This window comes from Physcomitrium patens, chromosome 5 (assembly GCF_059467195.1).
Source record: "Physcomitrium patens ecotype Gransden chromosome 5, ASM5946719v1, whole genome shotgun sequence".
Classification (NCBI taxonomy): Eukaryota; Viridiplantae; Streptophyta; class Bryopsida; order Funariales; family Funariaceae; genus Physcomitrium; species Physcomitrium patens.
The window spans coordinates 10,909,912-10,929,143 of record NC_143414.1 but is presented as its reverse complement, the minus strand read 5'-3'; the positions used below and the strand labels follow the sequence as shown (position 1 = coordinate 10,929,143).

General features: G+C 35.8%; 2 protein-coding genes across 2 annotated transcripts; one reads left to right on the top strand and one right to left on the bottom strand.

Annotated features, from left to right (window-relative positions):
* Window positions 1–10,220: 10,220 nt before the first annotated feature.
* On the top strand, window positions 10,221–13,583 carry LOC112282539 (diphosphomevalonate decarboxylase MVD2, peroxisomal). Its single transcript, XM_024520228.3, has 10 exons — window positions 10,221–10,770; window positions 10,941–11,139; window positions 11,286–11,352; window positions 11,483–11,546; window positions 11,658–11,738; window positions 11,903–11,989; window positions 12,218–12,375; window positions 12,533–12,581; window positions 12,781–12,905; window positions 13,043–13,583. Exons 1-10 carry the CDS (start codon window positions 10,555–10,557, stop codon window positions 13,266–13,268), a joined length of 1,272 nt encoding a protein of 423 aa, XP_024375996.1. The 5' UTR covers window positions 10,221–10,554; the 3' UTR covers window positions 13,269–13,583.
* Window positions 13,584–13,604: 21 nt separating this feature from the next.
* Window positions 13,605–17,894, bottom strand: LOC112282538 (pentatricopeptide repeat-containing protein At3g26782, mitochondrial). Its single transcript, XM_024520227.3, has 2 exons — window positions 17,466–17,894; window positions 13,605–17,216 (listed from the first exon to the last, which is right to left on the bottom strand). Exons 1-2 carry the CDS (start codon window positions 17,519–17,521, stop codon window positions 13,787–13,789), a joined length of 3,486 nt encoding a protein of 1,161 aa, XP_024375995.1. The 5' UTR covers window positions 17,522–17,894; the 3' UTR covers window positions 13,605–13,786.
* Window positions 17,895–19,232: the final 1,338 nt, after the last annotated feature.

The window sequence follows — 19,232 nt, the reverse complement described above, 5'->3', positions numbered from 1 at the left end:
ACTCTGATTTATCCTACTCCTAATACATAATTGTTTATGTGACTGATATGTGGTTGTGTTAAATATGTTGTGAGTAGAATGTACGAGTTGCTGATAGTATCAATGTTTTTCAAATCAATTCCATTTGATCTGTTTAAAAGAACTCATAGTTCATCAAATAGTTTTTACTTGTTAGTAATATTACTTTATGTGGTTTTGAAGTTTGTATTTAGATTGTACTATTACAGAATAACAATTTTTAAACCTATATACATTTTTTCTCAAAATAAATAAGTTTGATTGAATTCAAATGACAAGTCTAAATTTTAGATTTTATAGCTTTAAATGCATCCTAAGGAAATAAAATAAAATATTATTAACAAATAAAATAAAAGAAAAGAAAAGAAAAGTTTATAAGTTTTGTTTTATGTTGTATTTTAATTTATTACAAATCTTAATACTTCTGAAGAAGTTAGGTCTATTCTTTTTAAAAACAATGTTTTTTAGCCAATCAATCATGTCACAAAATTCATTTAAGAGATTAGTCTTAGAATAACAAAAGAGTGACCTAGGTCTATTGGTTTATGTTAAATTAGAGATGGCTACACCAGTTGTTTTATTTAAAGTGTTGTAAGAGAAGGTATTAGATTAATTTGAATAAAAATTATCAATTTTTTTTAATACAATCAAGAATAATGTCTAAGTTAAGTTTTAAATTGAAATTTTAAAATATTTTATTTGTAACTTGATCATTTAGCAACTTGTACAGAGAGATATATTAAAGATATTAATTATAAAAACAATCATGATATATATATATATATATATATATATATATTATTTTAAATGATGCATTACAAAATATTATAATTAAACAAATTTAGAGACTCTGACCTCTAAAGTTGCTTGTAGATCCAAAAATACATAATCTTCTTATTATTAGAATAGCTATGTTATTTTTAAAGATAAAAACAAGATTAGGCTAAGAACAAGAAATAGTAGTCGGAGTTAGAGATAGTAGATAGTTACAAAATAAATTATGAGGTGGCAAGGGAGGATTTGGCATTCACAAAATTGGAGTGTAGCTTTAACAACTATATATATATATATATATATATGATTGTTAAATTAAGATCTATTAAAAAATTATTTAGATAAAATTTATTTTAATTTTAATTTATAAAATAAATAAATAAAATAATGTATATATATATAAATATATAACCTTGTAATAATAATCTACAAACTTGTATATTTTTTTCTTTTTATACTTCTACTCTTATATCTTCTAAATACTTTATAAAGTATCTATTTTGAATTGATTTTATAAAATATATCTTTGATCAAGATAAGATTAAAAGTTTAATAGCTATTTTTATTGAGTACATAATAATTTTTTATTTTGAATAATAATAATTGAAATATAAAAAATAAAATAAATCACTTCAAAATATAAATTGGTCCTTGAAGAAAGTATTGATTAATTCATTGACTTATTTTTCTCTCTAGTCTTAAAAAACCAATTTTGAATTACAAAAAAGGCCTAATAGTCAAGTGTTATATAATAAAAAAAGCTCAAGCTACAAGCACGCCCTTAATTTCTGTATTTTTTACTTATTATATCTACTGACACATCCAAGTCTCAAGGACATGAATCTTGAAAAAAGAATATCCTCAATTCACTCTTATGTCACTGTAAGGAACTAGAAAGTCATCCAAAGATGATATAATATAGAATTGGAATGGCTATTGCCAAAAACAAGACAACTAAAAAAACTTGAAATAAGACTAATGACTAGAAAGACATTGACAAGAGTGAAGAAGGCTTCACTCTTGCTTCTATATATATTCTTAACTAGGAGCTACGTGGCGATGTCCTATAGGACCTTCAAAACATGTTGACTTTGCTAGCCACATGTCTTAACTTGCAAGACAAGTTATCTATGTATGCACCACATAGTTAGCTTGTTCTACAAGCTACTACATGGAGTTAACTTGTTTTATAAGCTACCAACACGTAGTTATCTTCTTGGCCAAGTTTCTAACCTACAAACACATCTAAAGTCAAAACCATGTCTATCAAGCTTCTAGGAAGCTTCTCAAGAGGACTTTATGAAATTAATCTATATTTACCTACTTCTACCTAATCATATAAGTAACTATTGGAATAAATGTATATGTCTATGATATTACCTTCTTTTCTAGGAACGAGTTCTACGAGGAGCAATTATCATCTTTTATGGATCTTTACAATTCTTCATCTTTGTTTTGATGGATGTTGTTGATGAAAGACCTCAATCTTCTTTGTTGCATTTGCAAGGTTCTTTAATAGCTCTCATGTGCCTTCACTAATATCATATCCATGCCAATAAACAAGATATCTCAACCTATTTCGATACTGCCTTGAATCTAAGACTTCTTCTACCTCAAACTTTTGATTATTATCCACCTCTACAAGAAGAGGTGGCATTTATCTTCTTTCCAAGATATTCACTATCTTATATGGCTCAAGAAGAGACATGTGAAATACATGATGGATCTTCATAGACTTCAGTAGATGTAATCAATAAGCAACATGATTGATTTGTTCACAAATAGGAAAAGGTCTTAGTCTACAATAGTCCAAATTATCACAAAGACAAGTAGTCTTGATATTGTGATGAAGTAACCATACCTTGTCACTTACATTGAATTGTGGTTGCTCCTTATAATAGGCATCCATATTGGTCTTTTATTATTCTTGAACTTTCTTTAATTGTGTCTTCATTGTTGCATGTAGCTCTGACAAATAATTTGATAAATCTTCGACCATAAGATTATCAACTTTTGAAAAGTCAAAAATATTAAGTCATAGATGATAACCATAATTGGCAAAGAAAGGTGTTTGTTGAGTAAAAGAATGTACTAAATTATTGTATGCAAATTTTGCCAATGGGAAGAGAGATGTCTAATCATCTTAATGATAGTTGATGGAACACCTCAAATACTATTTCAAAACTTGATTCACTTGTTTTGTTTGCTCATCAATTTGAGGATGAAAAGCTGAAGAGAGCTTTATATCCACCTTTATAATCTTGAATAGGATTTTCTAGAATCTTGATACAAATTGAGCCCCCCTATCTAATATAATATCATTTGGTAATCCATGATAGCGATAAATATTGTTAATGAAAAGCTTTGCTGTTTCTTTATGTGAAATAGATTTTGTACATGATACAAAATGTGCCATTTTGGTGAAGCAATCTATGATTACAAATATAGAGTCATATGAACTTGTGACTAAAAGATCCGTAATAAAATCCATAGAAATAAAAGACCATAGTTGTTTTGGAATTGGTAACAATTGAAGAAGTCCATAAGGTCGATGGCAAGGAGTTTTGGATCTTCAACAAGTATTGTATGATTGTACAAAGTCTTTGACTGCCTTCCTCATTTGAGGCCACCAAAAATCTCTTGATATTAGCTCTAAAGACTTATTATATCCAAAATGTCTAAGTATTAGAAAATCATGATGAGTTTAAAGAACATGTAATTATGTCTCGCCTTTTGAAATATATAGGAAATCTTTGAATTATACTAGGTTCTTGAACTCAAACTTTGAAGTGTCATAGGACTTAGAAGAAGTGTTCTTGATATCATAAACAAGAAGATCAAAGAATATATTTGATTGAATTTACTTAACAAAGGTTGAATCAATAGTCAATGTTGATTTTATTGCTCCAAGATGAAAATACTTGGGCTTCAAGAGAATCATTCTTTGTTGATCAAAAGATGCATCTCCTTCTTTTAGTGCAAGATAAAAATGTCTAGAAAAGGCGTGTAATAGACCTTGTTATTTTTCGAGTCGATCATTGATTTTGAAATTGAATCTCGATAAAGACATGCTCTAATAGGCTTGAGAATGATTCAAATCACATACTAACATAAATTATTTGACATCCTTATGATCCATATATACAATGATTGGACTTGAAGCGCCTTTTAGATAATGATGCCATTTTTAAAATAAATCCACAATTACAACGAGCTCTTTATAATAGATCTTATAATTAATCTTGGCTACTAAAAATTTCTTGGAATAGAAAGCTATCAGGTGGAGTTTGTCTTTTTTTCCTATTTGTGACAATATGGCATCTATAGCAAAGTCTCGCGCATCTATTTTCATAAAAAATTTCTTGAAAAAGTCAATGCAATATAACATTGGTACATAAGTAAACTCCTTCTTTAAATCATCAAATGATGCTTGTGCTTCTTTATTCCACTTAAATTTATCTTTATAAGTCAAACATGTAAGTGAAGCTACAACTTGAGAAAAGTTTCCGATGAAGATTTGGTAGTAATTAGAAAAGCTCAAAAAACATTGCACATCTCATACTATTCATAGAATCTTCCAATTTATGATAGTTTGGACCTTCTTAGGATCCATCATAAGACCTTTGTTAAAAATGATGTATCCTAAAAAGTCAACTTGAGTAATGTGGAATACACACTTTTCCAACTTCACATATAATCTTGCATATCTAAGTTTCTATAACACGTGACAAACATGATGTTCATGTTTTCTTATATTCTTAGAATAGATTAGAATGTTGTTTAAATAGAAAATGACAAAATCATCTAAAAACTCACAAAAAAAATCATTCATAAGATGTTGAAAAGCAACCGGTGTATTTGTGAGTCCAAAAGGCATGACATTATATTCAAAATGTCTATACCTAGTTTGAAAAATAGTCTTTCATTCATCTCTTTCTTTGATATGAACTAAGTTGTATGCTCCTCGTAGATCTATTTTGGTATAGACCTTTACTTGATTGAGTTGGTCAAGAAGTCCTGAAATCAAAAACAAAGGATATCTATTTTTGACAGTGATATTATTGAGTCTTCGATAATCCACACACATTTGTAAAGATCCGTCTTTCTTCTTCACAAATAAGATAAGAGGCTTGGCTGAAGATTTAGAATGGCATATTAAGTTCTTTGCCAAGTTTTTATCAATATGCTCTTTTAATATAGCCAACTCATTCTGTGATAAGCTATAGATTGGTCCAAATGGTATTTGAGCTCTTTCTTCCAGATCAATTGAACAATCATAAGATCGATGATTTGGGAGAATATCTACATTCTTCTTTTAAAATACATCTTAAAAAATCTTGATATTGGCTAGGAATATCACTTGACATTTTTCTACCATTAAAAATGGACGTAGTATATGTAGCAAAAGATGATCTTTTTCTTGCAGCATGCATCAAATCTCTTGCACCTATTAGTAAAAATTTAGATATACTAGACTTATATACTTCTACTTTACTAATCCAATCTTAGATTATACTACTAAAAAATTCAAGGTTATGAGAAATCTAATCTATTTGAGGGTTATATTTTTTTAGCCATGATAATCCTAAAATAATTAGATTGGAGGGAGATCTTATTTCATTAAATACTACTATACTGTTATGATCTTTAATTGTTATATCTAAAGGAACAATCTCATAAGTAACATTTTCAGAAGACAACAAATGACCATCTATGATTTCTACATATACAAGTTTAGTTTTCTTGATTAAAGGTATTTTTTGATTTTTGACAAAATCTTTATCTATAAAATAGGTTGAGGCTCTTGAATCTAATAAGGCAAAGACTTTGTGATTTTTAGGTTCTAAACACACATCTATTCTAAAATAAGATAGGAAGACTAAGAAGAAAATATGACCTTTATTAGGTGTTGCACATGATTCCAACTGCATGGTCCCTATTGTAGTTGAAAAAACTCATTTTGATACATTATCTTCTTTCGTAATTGTGCTCTTCATTTTGTAATTGTGTTGCTTCTTTGGACAATGCTGAGCAGTGTGCTTAGCTTCTCCACAATATAAACACAAAACTTCTTGGCAAAGTTGAATCTTTCCTTGCTCTGTGAGAGGTTTAAAATATATCGTATCAATTTGCATTAGTTTTGGCCTTGATGAATATGTTTCAAAAAACTTGAGAGCTACCACTATTACTTGACTTATTCCTCTCCAACCAAGTCTTTATTCTTGATGCCTTTTAAATAATTAATTATCATATGAAATGGCTTGAGTAATAAATTCTTTTAAAGATTTTATTTTTGGCATTATTAATAAAAAATCTTTGATGCTATCTTTCAACTCATATCAAAATTGATTGATAAGTGCTTTGTCATTTTAGTCCATGTCATAAGCGAGATTTTGGAATTCAGCAACATATGTGGCAGCTGATCGTGATCCTTGTCATAAAGATAAGAGTTTGGTCTCTGCTACTCGTTCTCAATCACTTTCTCTAAATGTGGTTGTAAACACTTTTAAGAATGAATTTAAATCATAAAGAAGTCGTGAATCCTTTTCCATCAAAGGTACAAACCAAAAAAGAGTACTTCTAAATAGAAGTGCACATATGAAGCCGACTCGAATAAATCCATTTACGTATTGGAAAGGATGTAACTTTGAATAGAGCTTAACTTGTTGTAAAAAACCTCAAAATTTTGATCTTGTTCCATCAATTTTCTCAAGCATACTAATTCTTGCCTCTCTTGAGTTTGTAGAAGCAAACCTTCTGAATTTGGTTGTAAGGCTAATTGACTTATTTCCCTCAATTATACAACTTCTTGATATAGATTCTAGATTTTTTTTTTTTTTTTTTTTTTATAAATATAAAAGTAGTACTCCCATCATTGACATTAGTGATGCGTAAAATCTCTACCCTAAGAATATTAACAAGTTCGTGAAGCTCTGCAATAGTTACAAATTTATTCTCACTCCTGCTAGGAGTAGCATCCATAATCTTTTCTTCCATAGACAACTCAAACAAATCCAAAAAATTAAATTAGAGGAAGGTAGTCCGTTGTCGTGTTGTAACATGACTACATGGTGAAAATATAAATAAAAAAGATTTATTAATATTTAGTCATCTTGAATGTTAGAAACAATTGCCAATTCTAGTGCCAATATTCAGGGGCCAATTAATGTCACCCCATTGCAAGCTGTACCACAAAATGTGATAATAACGTATGCTCTACGGGCGTCATCGAACCAAGTACCCTCCGTACCAACGGGATGACCAGGATCATTTTCTAATCCTACATGGAACAAGCCTAGTAAGTATATATCGGTGGAGACACCCAATATGCCTGATGGGAGTGCAAGAAGACTACTTCGTTGTTTCCGTTGTAGACAGATTGGTCATTATGCTAGTGAATGTCTTAATCCTAGAGTAAGTGATAATTACGCACGAGTGTGTAGAAGTAGCAAGTAGTCGGGGCATACTTATCAACAATGCAATGCTCCGTTCAATTTCAATAATCGGGATCAGCAGATCCAAAGCCAAGGAAAAATTGAGGGGATAAATTGAGGTCCTCAAGATACTGCGATAAATCAGGTGGAATGTATCCAAGCCATTCTTATCAAGAGTCGACAAAAAGAAAAAGGACCAATTCAACAATTGGATGAGCCTGATGCGAAGGGCCAATTTGACCCAATTACGGGGACATCCAATCCAGGTCATGTTACGGGCCTCTTACCCAATATGAGACTTGACTCGGTTGGACAGCCCAATGAGGTTCCGATTACGAAGGCTTTAGTTCCATTGAAGCTGTTTTGTTCTCTATGTCATTTCAGGAAAACATCCTTTTGATGGAAAGATCTTCTTAGAGGCAGGAGTTCTATGGAAGCATGGTCTATTGTTCCAATTCATAGTCTAAGGTGGAAGAATAGGGAACCTCACGGAGTTAAAGGAAGAAAGAGAAAAAAAAAGAGGCATTCAGAGATCAAGATTTTGGGAGTCGGAGAGCTAGCTTCAAGCTCCTTCGAAAGGTATAGAATTAGGTTTCATAGGGTTTGAGAGGACTTTGCAATCGTTGCTCAAAGTCAATGTTTATATTGGTGAATTGGATTTCTGCAATAAAGTAAAGGCTAGTACTCTTGATTGTTTTGCAAAATTGGAGAGACATCTGTGGTTGAAATTTTAGAGGTGTCTAGATGGTTGAATATGCCAAGTGCATGAAAAAAAAATTGTATTAATCTAATCGTACGGATAGAGGATATTTGATCATTAGTATAAAGAGGTATCAAAAGTTGGCATATTGGGGTTGTTTAGGGTTTTTGTAATATCTGAGATCTACCGGCTAGAATAAAGTGAATCTTGACGCAGTAAGTCGAGGGCTTAAAGGCAGAGCTACACACAAGGTTTGAATGAGAATTAACAGTTAGAGAAGGAGAAATTGCAAGTCAAAGTTTGTTGTCAACCTTCTAGGTGGCGGTCAAGGGACATTAGTGTGGATTTACGACGTTTTCTTGCAATCTATAAGTTGGATTGAATTGAACTTCTTGAGCATTTAGAAGACTTGTAAAGACACTAATGGTAGAAGTTTCATAACAATCGGATAGTCAGATTGAAAATTAAAGCTTGCCAAAGCTCGTTATCTAAGGTTAGGGTTTAAAAAAATAAAAAAATAAAAAAATAAGTAAAAAAAAATAAATATAAAAAAAATAAATTGATAAATAAAATAAATAAAATAAAAATAAAAAATAACAAATAACAAAAAAATCTATGCTTATAATATCTAGAAGCTATTAAAAATAGTGTTTTTAAGCTCTTTATATTGGGATTAAGCTTTTACATTGAAATCCGAAATAGTTTGTATTTAGATGGTTGAAACCCACTAGACTACTTGGATACTTGCAAAACCTTGTTTTATCTTCTATAGCTAGACGCTTGGTACATTCTCAAGCTAGATAGCACATAATACGACATCGCAACCTCTAATAGAAATTTCCACAAAGAGAGGTAATCCACTCTATTTAAGAAAAAGATCAATGTTAGAAAATAAGATTTTTTGTTTAAAGGTAGATAATCTATAATCTTCAAAATATAACAATAGAAGTGGATTAATCCACTTATTTTTAAAATAAGACAAAAATAGTTTGTTAGCACTCTTGTCAAACTATCAAGGACATGAGTCTTGAAGAAAGAAAATCCTCAATACACTCTTATGTCATTGAAAGGAACTCAAAAGTCACTCAAAGATGATATAATATTGAACTGGATGGCTATTGCCAAAAACAAGAAGACTAAAAAGTCTTGAAACAAGAGTAAAGACTAGAAAGCCTTTCTTCCTTAAGACTAGGCTTTCTAATCTTAATGAAAAAGGCTTCACTCTTGCCTCCATATATACTCTTGCTTCCATATATACTCTTAACTAGGAGCTACGTAGCGATATTCTATAGGACCTCTAAAACGAGTTGACTTTGTTAGCCACATGTCTTAACTTGCAAGGCAAGTTATCTATGTATACACCACATAGTTAGCTTGTTCCATAAGCTACCAATCCGTTGTTAACTTCTTTGTCAAGTTTCTAACCTACAAACACATCTAAAGTCAAAACCGTATCTATGAAGCTTTTAGGAAGCTTATCTAGAAGATTTTTTGAAATTAATCTATATTTATCTACTTCTACCTAATCATATAAGTAACTATTGGAATAAATGTACATGTCCATGACACCAAGGCCTTTAATTGGCTATTCTTGACTTCTTCCTTATTGTTATGGTGGAGGTCCTAAACTCACATGAGGACAAAGAATAGAAGGAGGAAGAAATTGAGACCTATAGTGGAACAATGAAGAAGAGGTCTAAAACAACCAATAAGAGACCTTGGATGTGTATAGACAATTTGGGATGTACTTGTAGCCCGAGCCAATGGAAAAGTATGGATTACATATTTCTAATTTTAGATATTAACAACATAAAAATTTAATAAAAGAAAAAATAGAATATGAGGTTCTACTTGAAATAAAAAATAAGAATAAAAAAATATTAAAAAAAAGTAGTATAAAAAAATTAGTAAATAAAAAATAGAAGTAGAAAAACATGAATAAAACAATGGCAGTATAGCATGACACAATACAAAAGAATGGAGAATCTTAATTGGAACGTCGTTCCGAGAAGGAGCAGAATCAGATCGTTGAAATTCATTGGATGAATGTATACATCCTTACCCATCCATCCAATTTGAGGATGAACAATGCGGCACTGATGTTCTTTTTTGCGAGTGTTAGTCCCTCCGAAGCCAACGAGGGAGGAAGGGAGGGAGGGAGCCAGCTAATGCTGCATCGATGCTCATGTGAACCCAAAGACTTCGCAGCAGGAGGAGGAGGAGGTTGACGACGAGGAGTGCCCGATGTAAGTATAAAAAAAAAAGAAAAAAAAAAAAAGGAAAAAAGAAAAAAAAGGACTCTTTACCACTCACCACAATGACATCTCCGTGAAGATTTCCGAAATTTGTTTCTTGTGCTGCCCACATTTTGAGTTCCAAAAACAAATCTGAATACAAATACTAAGCATTGTGTGGAATTCTACTTGTTTACTCCTCCAGCCTTCGGAGCCCCTTCCATCTCTCTGTTTGTGTATTGTTTCGTGTGATTTGAAGTTTGTTTGTTTGTGTTTGAGTGAATGAGTGAGTGTGTGTGTGAGTTTGGTGTAGTTTTGATCGGTGATAGTTTTGTTCGAGTGGGATTTTTTGTTGATCGATTGTGGGTTGAGTGGAGGGGAGAAGTAAAGGGAAATGGGAAACGAAGAGGAGACATGGGTTGTGATGAAGACGGCCAGAGCGCCCAGCAACATTGCGGTGATCAAGTATTGGGGCAAGCGCGATGAGAAGCTCATCTTGCCTATTAATTCCAGTATCAGTGTGACGCTGGATCCCGAGCATCTGTCTGCCACTACTACCGTTGCTGCCAGTCCTGCGTTTGAGAAGGACCGTCTCTGGCTCAATGGCAAGGTGTGATTTTTTTCTCTCAATCTCTTGTATTTTAGGAGGCGTGTGAACATTGTATTGGGTTCGTAGATGGGGGTTTTGAATGCATAGTTCGATTGGAACCCCGAAAAGCATACCCCAACCCCATCGCCACCCCCCACACTTCTTCATTACAATGTCGACTTGGATCTCAGGAAGTTTCAGTGGAAGGAGTGAGGTACAAAAACTGTTTGAGAGAGATGCGGGCACGCGCCACAGACGTGGTGATTGAATCGAGTGGAAAGGTCATTCGTAAAGAAGATTGGAACTCTCTTCACATCCACATTGCTTCCGAAAACAACTTCCCTACTGCGGCGGGTTTGGCCTCTTCAGCTGCCGGGTTTGCTTGCTTAGGTAATACTTCGTGATTCATGTGGGATCTTTTCCGAATATTTTAGTGTATATCGAATGGCAGCATTCGGGCGAGATTCCTCTTGATTAGTATATCGCGAGACTATGTAATCTTTGATGACTCTGAGTTTGAGGTGTGGTTCTTTCAGTTTATGCTCTTGCTCAACTGATGGGAGTACAGGAGAAATACGAAGGAGAGCTCACTGCAATTGCACGGTGAGTTAATTAGTAATCATCTTTAGGTTTGGGTTTCGGGTATGAACATTAAGCAGATGCTGGTGTAAGATTGTCACATTATGTTGGGTTTTGTGGCATTAAGGGTACTGAGCATGTGTTCTGGGTGCAGGCTTGGATCCGGAAGTGCTTGTCGCAGCCTTTACGGTGGATTCGTCGAATGGAAAATGGGTCAGGTAGTTGGCAAAATCATTTTATGATTGAGTGAGTAAATTAGTTTGTTCATGATTCATTTATCACCCGATGACTCAGCATTGACAGATGACGTTCTTTTCCTGCAAGGGAAGGAAATAGATGGGACGGACAGCATTGCGGTGCAGCTCGCGGAGGAATCACATTGGAAAGATCTCGTCATTATCATTGCGGTGGTACGTTTCTCTTAATTGCTACGTTCCTGTCTTCTCTACTTTACGAAGTCGGTATGGAATAAAATCGAAGCAGTGAGCTTGGTGGAAGTCATTCTAGTGATACAGCAATCTGCGCCGTCTGTAGGGTCGGTCCTGGTTGTGCTGAAACACGCAACATGATGCAGGTGAGTTCACGTCAAAAGGAGACAAGTAGTACTTCTGGAATGCAGGAAAGTGTCAAGACCAGTCCACTTCTTAAGTATCGAGCTGAGGTATGATATGTTTTTTCTGTCACCTACATTCGTCCTTGCCCTTCAAGCCTACCTAACTGATTTTTGAAGTAAGCAATTTTTACAGATGGAGAAGTACGATGAAAGTGTCCGAAAGATGCAGTCTAATAGAGTTCTCATGGAGGTATTTTGCAATTTTATATTTGAGAATACTTGTTTAAATGTACCTCCGGCTGCCTCTTACTTTTCTTTGATAATTGCAATGAATAGGAGGTGGTGCCAAAACGCATTGTGCAGATGGAGAAAGCCATCAAATCCATGAACTTCACAGAGTTTGCAAAGATAACCTGCGCAGATAGCAACCAGTTTCATGCAACCTGCCTGGACACGTCCCCTCCAATTTTCTATCTAAACGACACTTCTCGAAAGTAACGTCTAATTTGTTTATTTATTAATTTGTTTATTTATTTATTTATTTACTTTTCTCATGTAGTTTTTTGTTCCTGATTTTTCATTGGATGAGTTTTCTAGATTTTCATTGCAGTCCTATTCATTAGAAAAGTATTTGCCTTTGTTGGCATGCAGACTCATAGGGTTAGTAGAGCGATGGAATCGTCACGCAGGAGAACCACAGGTGATGCATTAGCCCTACCGTTCTACGAAGAGCTGAACTATTTGATAAATTGACGAATTCACTTAAATAAAGCTAGTGAACAAAAAATTCTGTATTGAACTTATTATTTAATGTGATTATCATTAACAAATTCATCCAAAAATATATTTGTCTTTATTTAAAGTAAGCAATTTATGCATTTTTATTGCTACATTTCCAGGTTGCCTACACGTTTGATGCTGGTCCGAATGCGGTAATGTTTGCCAAGAACAAAGAAGTTGCAGCGCAGCTGCTTCAGCGCCTTCTGTACCAGTTCCCTCCATCCGCGGATACTGATATTTCCAGGTATGATTGTTTGGAACTCTTGGATAGAATAGACAAGTTTCAGGTGTATGATTACTAGCCAGTCCCAATGATTCTACATCATTTCCTACTCCTAAGCTTATATGCAGGGCAGTAATGGTGGTTTCGTTGGGATGCAGATATGTTCACGGCGATCAAAGTATTTTGGAGTCTGCTGGCGTGAATTCCTTGAAGGACATCGACTCCCTTTCTGCGCCAGCTGAGGTGGCTGGCATTCCCAATTTGCAGAGGATACCTGGAGAGGTTGACTATCTCATATGCACTAATGTTGGGAAAGGTGCATATGTATTGGGCGAGCAGGGTGCAAACCTGATAGACCCTGTTTCTGGTCTTCTGAAAAAGTAATAGCATTTAGTATCAGGTGCTAATTTGTTCTGGATCAAGCTCGCTCCATCATGCTAATTCATTGGTTACTGCCACCAAAATGAGTTCTATCCTTTTGTCGCACGTTGTAGAATTCAATCTGTGATTTCATTTCCAGAGGAATTTAGAAGTGAAAAATATTCTGGTTCACAACCTTCAGTCCAAATTTTGGCTTGTGAGGCAGAGAAATCGGAGTGTTTCTAGACATCTAACACTTGGACATATGTCGCCTGGATACCATATGTAAGCTAAGATTATGAATCCTTTTAAGGTACTAAGTTGAAGTTTCACAACCAATTCTCGTGTTCGATATCGTAGTTGAGATCATCAATTCTGTAGAGTAATGAGATAATTCAAGTATTAGGCAGGGGGTGTACAGATATGTTGCAGAAGATCGTAGTAATTACGAAAAGGTAGCGCGCACGAAACTTGCAAGGGTAGACTCTTCTAAATTTGCGCTCACTTGCACATCTTACTTTTCGTTACCTGAGCTTCATTCTTTACCAGTAGTCCTCACAAGAGCATTTCCCATTCTTGAAGCTATGAAACCTGTTGGAGTCCCTGGCTATAATTTCTCGCCCAACCAACTTAGAAATGAACTTGGAGGCTGTGTGACAATCACCACATATTCTCAGGTTCTTGAAGATGCGAATTGGTGTTCCAGGAGGTGTCTTTATAAGACCATACGCAATAGCAAGCCTCTCGCTGTGGGTGCAGAGCGAAGTCTCTTGGTGTGCCTTACCCAGGTCGTGTAGGACATGCTGAGTATCTGGGAAGTACCCAGCCTCTTCCATTTCCACAGACAATCTCTTGAGCTCTGCATAAATCTCTGCTGTCTCTGGGTGTGATCGATCGGCGGCAATAAACTCATGAATGATGTTGTCCACTTCAATCCAGCTCCGCCCTGGCTCCTTCCTGATCCCTCTTCCTTCCATCACCCTCCGAATCTTGGCAACATCATCCCATCGACCCGCGGCAGCATATACGTTGGACAACAAAATATACACAGCAGGATTCCGAGCATTCAGCTTCAGTGCATTGTTCGCAGCGTGCTCTGCAAGGGCGATATTACCATGGATTCTACAGGCTCCAAGTAATGTTTCCCACACGGCAGCGTCTGGTGGAAATGGCATCTGGTTGATGAGAGTCTCCGCTTCTTGAAATCTCCGTGCACGACCAAGTAGCCCAACCAAGCAGCCATAGTGCTCTATTGTTGGCAACACCCCATATTCGCTTTCCATAGAGGAAAATATCTGATAGCCTTCCAATACCAGACCTGCGTGGTTGCAAGCAGATAGAATGCTAGTGAATGTAGAGCCATCTGGCTTGATTCCTTCCTTCTCCATGCAGTTGAAAAAACCCAGCGCCTTTGAAGCGAGACCATGTTGAGCGTATGCATTGATCATGGCATTCCATGTAACCACATTCTTCTCAATGATGTTGTCAAATACTTCCTGTGCTTCCCCTAGACTTCCACATTTAGCGTACATGCTGATTAGAGCTGCTCCCACACGCACATCACCTTGCAGCTTCCTTTTAACTATCTCAGCATGCACTCGCTTGCCTTCCTCCAATGCTGAGAAACTGGAACATGCGTTCAGTAAGCTCACGAAACTGAACTTATTGGGAACTACATCTTGCTCTTGCATCTGATAAGCGAATTCTACCGCTGTTTGGCCAAGACCGTTCTGAGCATACCCTGCAATAATCTTATTCCACGAGACAATATCTCGACTAGGCATTTTGTCAAAAACTTCACGTGCGTCAGTCATGCTGCCGCTCTTGGAATACGCACTGATAAGGGCGTTCCCTACTCCAGTGTCGAGTTCATAGCCACTATTCAGAATATAAGCGATGACCTTCTTCCCTTCGTCAAGACATGCAGAGCTCGTGCACACCTTCAAAATACTACTGAAAGTGGACTTAACTGGCCTAAACCCTTCATTTTGCATTTGCCAAAATAATTCAATAGCCTTCATATCCTCACCCTGGTCAGCGCATCCGCCAATCATAGCTGTCCACGACATGACGTCGCGGTGCTGCAAGCTATGAAATACGTTGCGTGCGTCCTGCAGACTGCCACATCTAATGTACATATTGATGAGGGCATTTCCCAGGTTAACATCTAACTGGAGACCACTCTCGGTGATGCGCCCATGGATCTGCTTTCCTAGTTCCAGCGCCTCTGGATTCTTACAACCAGACAAGACGCTTGCGAAAGTGATATTATCAGGCTCCAACTCTTCGTTTTGCATCTCCTGAAACAGCTTATATGCAGTCTCATAGGATCCATGTTGAGCATGTCCTGCAATCATTGAATTCCACGAAATAACGTCCCGTGCTTGCGTTCCCTCGAATACATTCTGCGCTTCCATTAGGCTTCCGCAACGCCTGTACATGTTCATCAGCGCATTTGCAAGGTGTCCATTTGATTTAATTCCACTTCGCAAAATATCCTCATGGATCATCTTGCCGTCGGCGTATGCAGATGAATTTGCACACGCACTGAGAAGATGCAAAAATGTGACCCTGCCTGGCTTCACTCCTTCAGATTGCATCTGCTTGTATAATCTCATTGCCTCTCCTCGGTCTTCCCGTCGAGCATAACCAGCGATAATTGCATTCCATGAAATAAGGTCTCTTTTGGGCATGGTATAAAAAAGCTCCCGAGCTTTTGGCAAGTCCCCACATCTCGCATACATGCTAATGAGAGCATTTCCTATTTGCACATCTGACGAATGCCCGTCTTCACTGATATGCGAATGTATCAGTTTACCTGCCTCTAAAGCTTTTGAAGTGGAGCAGGCGTTCAAGATACTTAAGTAAGTAGTTCTGTTCAAGGCCACTCCATCAGATCGCATTCGATAATACTGCTCAAAAGCCTCTACGTTATGCCCGTGTTGAGCAAGAGCCGCGATCAATGCATTATACACAACCACATCGCGATCAGCAATGCCTTTGAATGCTTGTTTGGCACTATCCACATCCCCACACCTCACGCACATAGTAACGAGCGCGGTGCCTACTCGGATATCCGAATTTAAACCCTCCTCAACAGTGAGCTTGTGAATCCTCTTGCCCTCATCCAACATGGAAGGCGTAGTAAATGCATCAAGCAAGTTGATGTAAGTGACTTTGTCGGGTGATATACCCTCTGAAGACATCTGTCCAAAAAGACCGAGACATTCTTTAACATATGCTTTCTGTGCGTACAATCCAAGCATTGTATTGTAGGAAACAACGTCGCGAGGAGAAATTCCAGCAAAAACCTGACGAGCTCTGGGTAAGTCTCCACACTTGCCATACATGCTTAGAAGAGAATTTTGCACTCGAGGGTCTCGTTGGTATCCCGCTTTAATGATCTGAGAATGGATTTTCTTTCCATTTTCTAACTCTGCAGGACTGTAACATGCCGTAAGTATGCTGATGTAAGTGATCTTATTGGGAATAAATCCCGCATTCTGCATTTCCTCGAAGAGTTGAAATGCCTTCTTCTTGAACCCCTGCTGAGCGTAGCAAGAGATCAAGGAATTCCACGAGATCACGTCCCGACGAGGCATTTCCTTGAATACTTGATGGGCATCCAAAACGCTTCTGCATTTGACGTACATGTTGATGAGCAAATTGCTAAGGAAAATGTCGGGCCCGACCCCGGCCTCAACCATTTGTGCATGAATTCGCTTTGCCTCAGGTAACAATCTTTTCCTCGTGCAATTCTGCAGGAGAGCAACGTACGTCGCCCTGTCCGTCTCGGTTGGTCTCGGCTGGTGTGTGTTAGACACATCCTCCCGGTCTGGTCCGCAGTGCCGCTCATTCCGCATCACCTTGACAGGGACCAAGTTTGAGGATTCGCCTCCTGCGGCACCAATACTGGACCTGTTCTGCTCTACTGGCCATGGTCTGGCTGAAAACTCACGAACTCCTGCAACCCTACACAATTTGCAGCCGCGAAATATTGTAAAAATAAGTTCAAACTCAAGGGTTGGACACAAACTGAACCCTAAACCCTTAGACAAACCCCTCCGCCAGAAATACAATCGACGTAAAACTCATGAAGCCACATTACGCGCCATCAAAATCTACTAACCAACTGTACCAACTATCTTAAAAGAAAGCACGAGAATCAGCGTATCAAGTACAACAAACAAATGACGCAAAATCCCGCCAACGGCAAAGTACCTTCCAAGGCTTCCCTTGTGCGTTTGAATCACGCTCCTCCAGAGGCAGCGGTACATTGAGCCAGCTCATAGTAACTCAACCCACGCTCATCGAGGAACACTCGGCTGAAATCCCCGACACGCCAAAAACTGCCTGACACAACATACAAAACCCCTCGCGACTAATTTCATGGACTTTCAACTAGATCGTGACACTGACGGAGTGATTCCTCCGCCTCATCGCAGAAGGATAACCATTTACAGTACTCACACAGCACACAAGATTAAGCTTTAAGATTACACGCTTGATTCGCAATCAATTCAGAGATGCTCGATAACCTAGAGCCAAACTGAAGCTTCGCATCTTCGCTATGCAGGAATTTGCACTACGTTAGAACATCAAACTGCGAATTTGTTAAACCTTCGCAAAGGCGGCCTTCCCGAAATCACAGCACCGGATTGACGTGTTCACACTGCCATGCTTCGACTTCGTGGGATGTGGCTCTAGAGATGTTAATTGTAAAAATATCATTCATCCAGGTATGGTGACAAAGGAATAAGCCCCAGGGATCGCGTCAGCAGCGGGAAATCCATTAGCTCTATTGATAAATAGAAGATCAAACTTCGTGTAAATTTCCAATACTTTTAGGAGTTTGATTCAGTATGTCATAATAGTGATGTAATAAATTAATATTTTTTATATTTTTCCACTTAGATCCGAGTTATAATTAATAAATACCAATTAATAAGAAAACAATAAAGTAGAATTAAATGAAAGACATGAAACTGGATTTGGGAAGTTACATATACAAGCTTAGGTGTAGAGGTCATTTTTAAGATTATCTGAATAAAATTTCAATATAATGTGTAGATAATTTTTACTTTGTGGTTTTATTACACATCTTAATTAATATTTATAATGTCATGCATATTTATGTTTTATTCTTTATTAAGAAATTACTTTAAATTAAGATTTTAATTTTTAGTTTTTTTAAAATATGGTATTTACACTTAAAATAATTTTTAAATTTTTAAATAATAAGATTTTTTTTATAAAAGCATATAATATGATTTTATATTATGATTTATATGTTTTAGTAAATGAAAAAAAAAACGTTTTAATCTGCATACTTACAACAATAAGTTTTTATAAGACTTAGTACTATTTTATGCAATAAATTCTTTGGATTATGTTATTTTAAACCTAAAATTTATAGAGCTCAATCTTTGTAGCATTTTAGTTAAATGGAGAAATAAAAGATGCAAACACACTTTATTTGGAATTGTTGATAATAGGTTTTAGAAATTAAAGAGAATCCAAGGCTACAATATTCATTCAAAGTATAATTTCTTAAAAAATAAATGACATCTTTATAACTTCTTGAAAAATAACATGTTATATTATTTTAGGACTTATATTAAAAGTCAACAACCAAACTATGTTTTATTTGTATTTTTTGAAGTAGTAATAAGAAAGATATTACATTGCAAATGATTATAAAATTCAAGACACACATAAAAGGCTTGTTTATATATATATATATATATTAATAATATATTCTTGTTAAATTAACCACTATTAAAGATGGTAGTAATATTAACATTATCTTTAGTTTCAATAAATTTTTCATTGTTAAAGGTAAATAAAATTGATTCGTTCACATATAAGTAACTATGTTAGCATGATTGATAATAAGTAACATATGTAAGGTGGTATTTAAATTTTATCTTTTCCACACAATGTATAGTATATAGTTGCATTTTAAATTGTTGTTTAATTATGAGATAA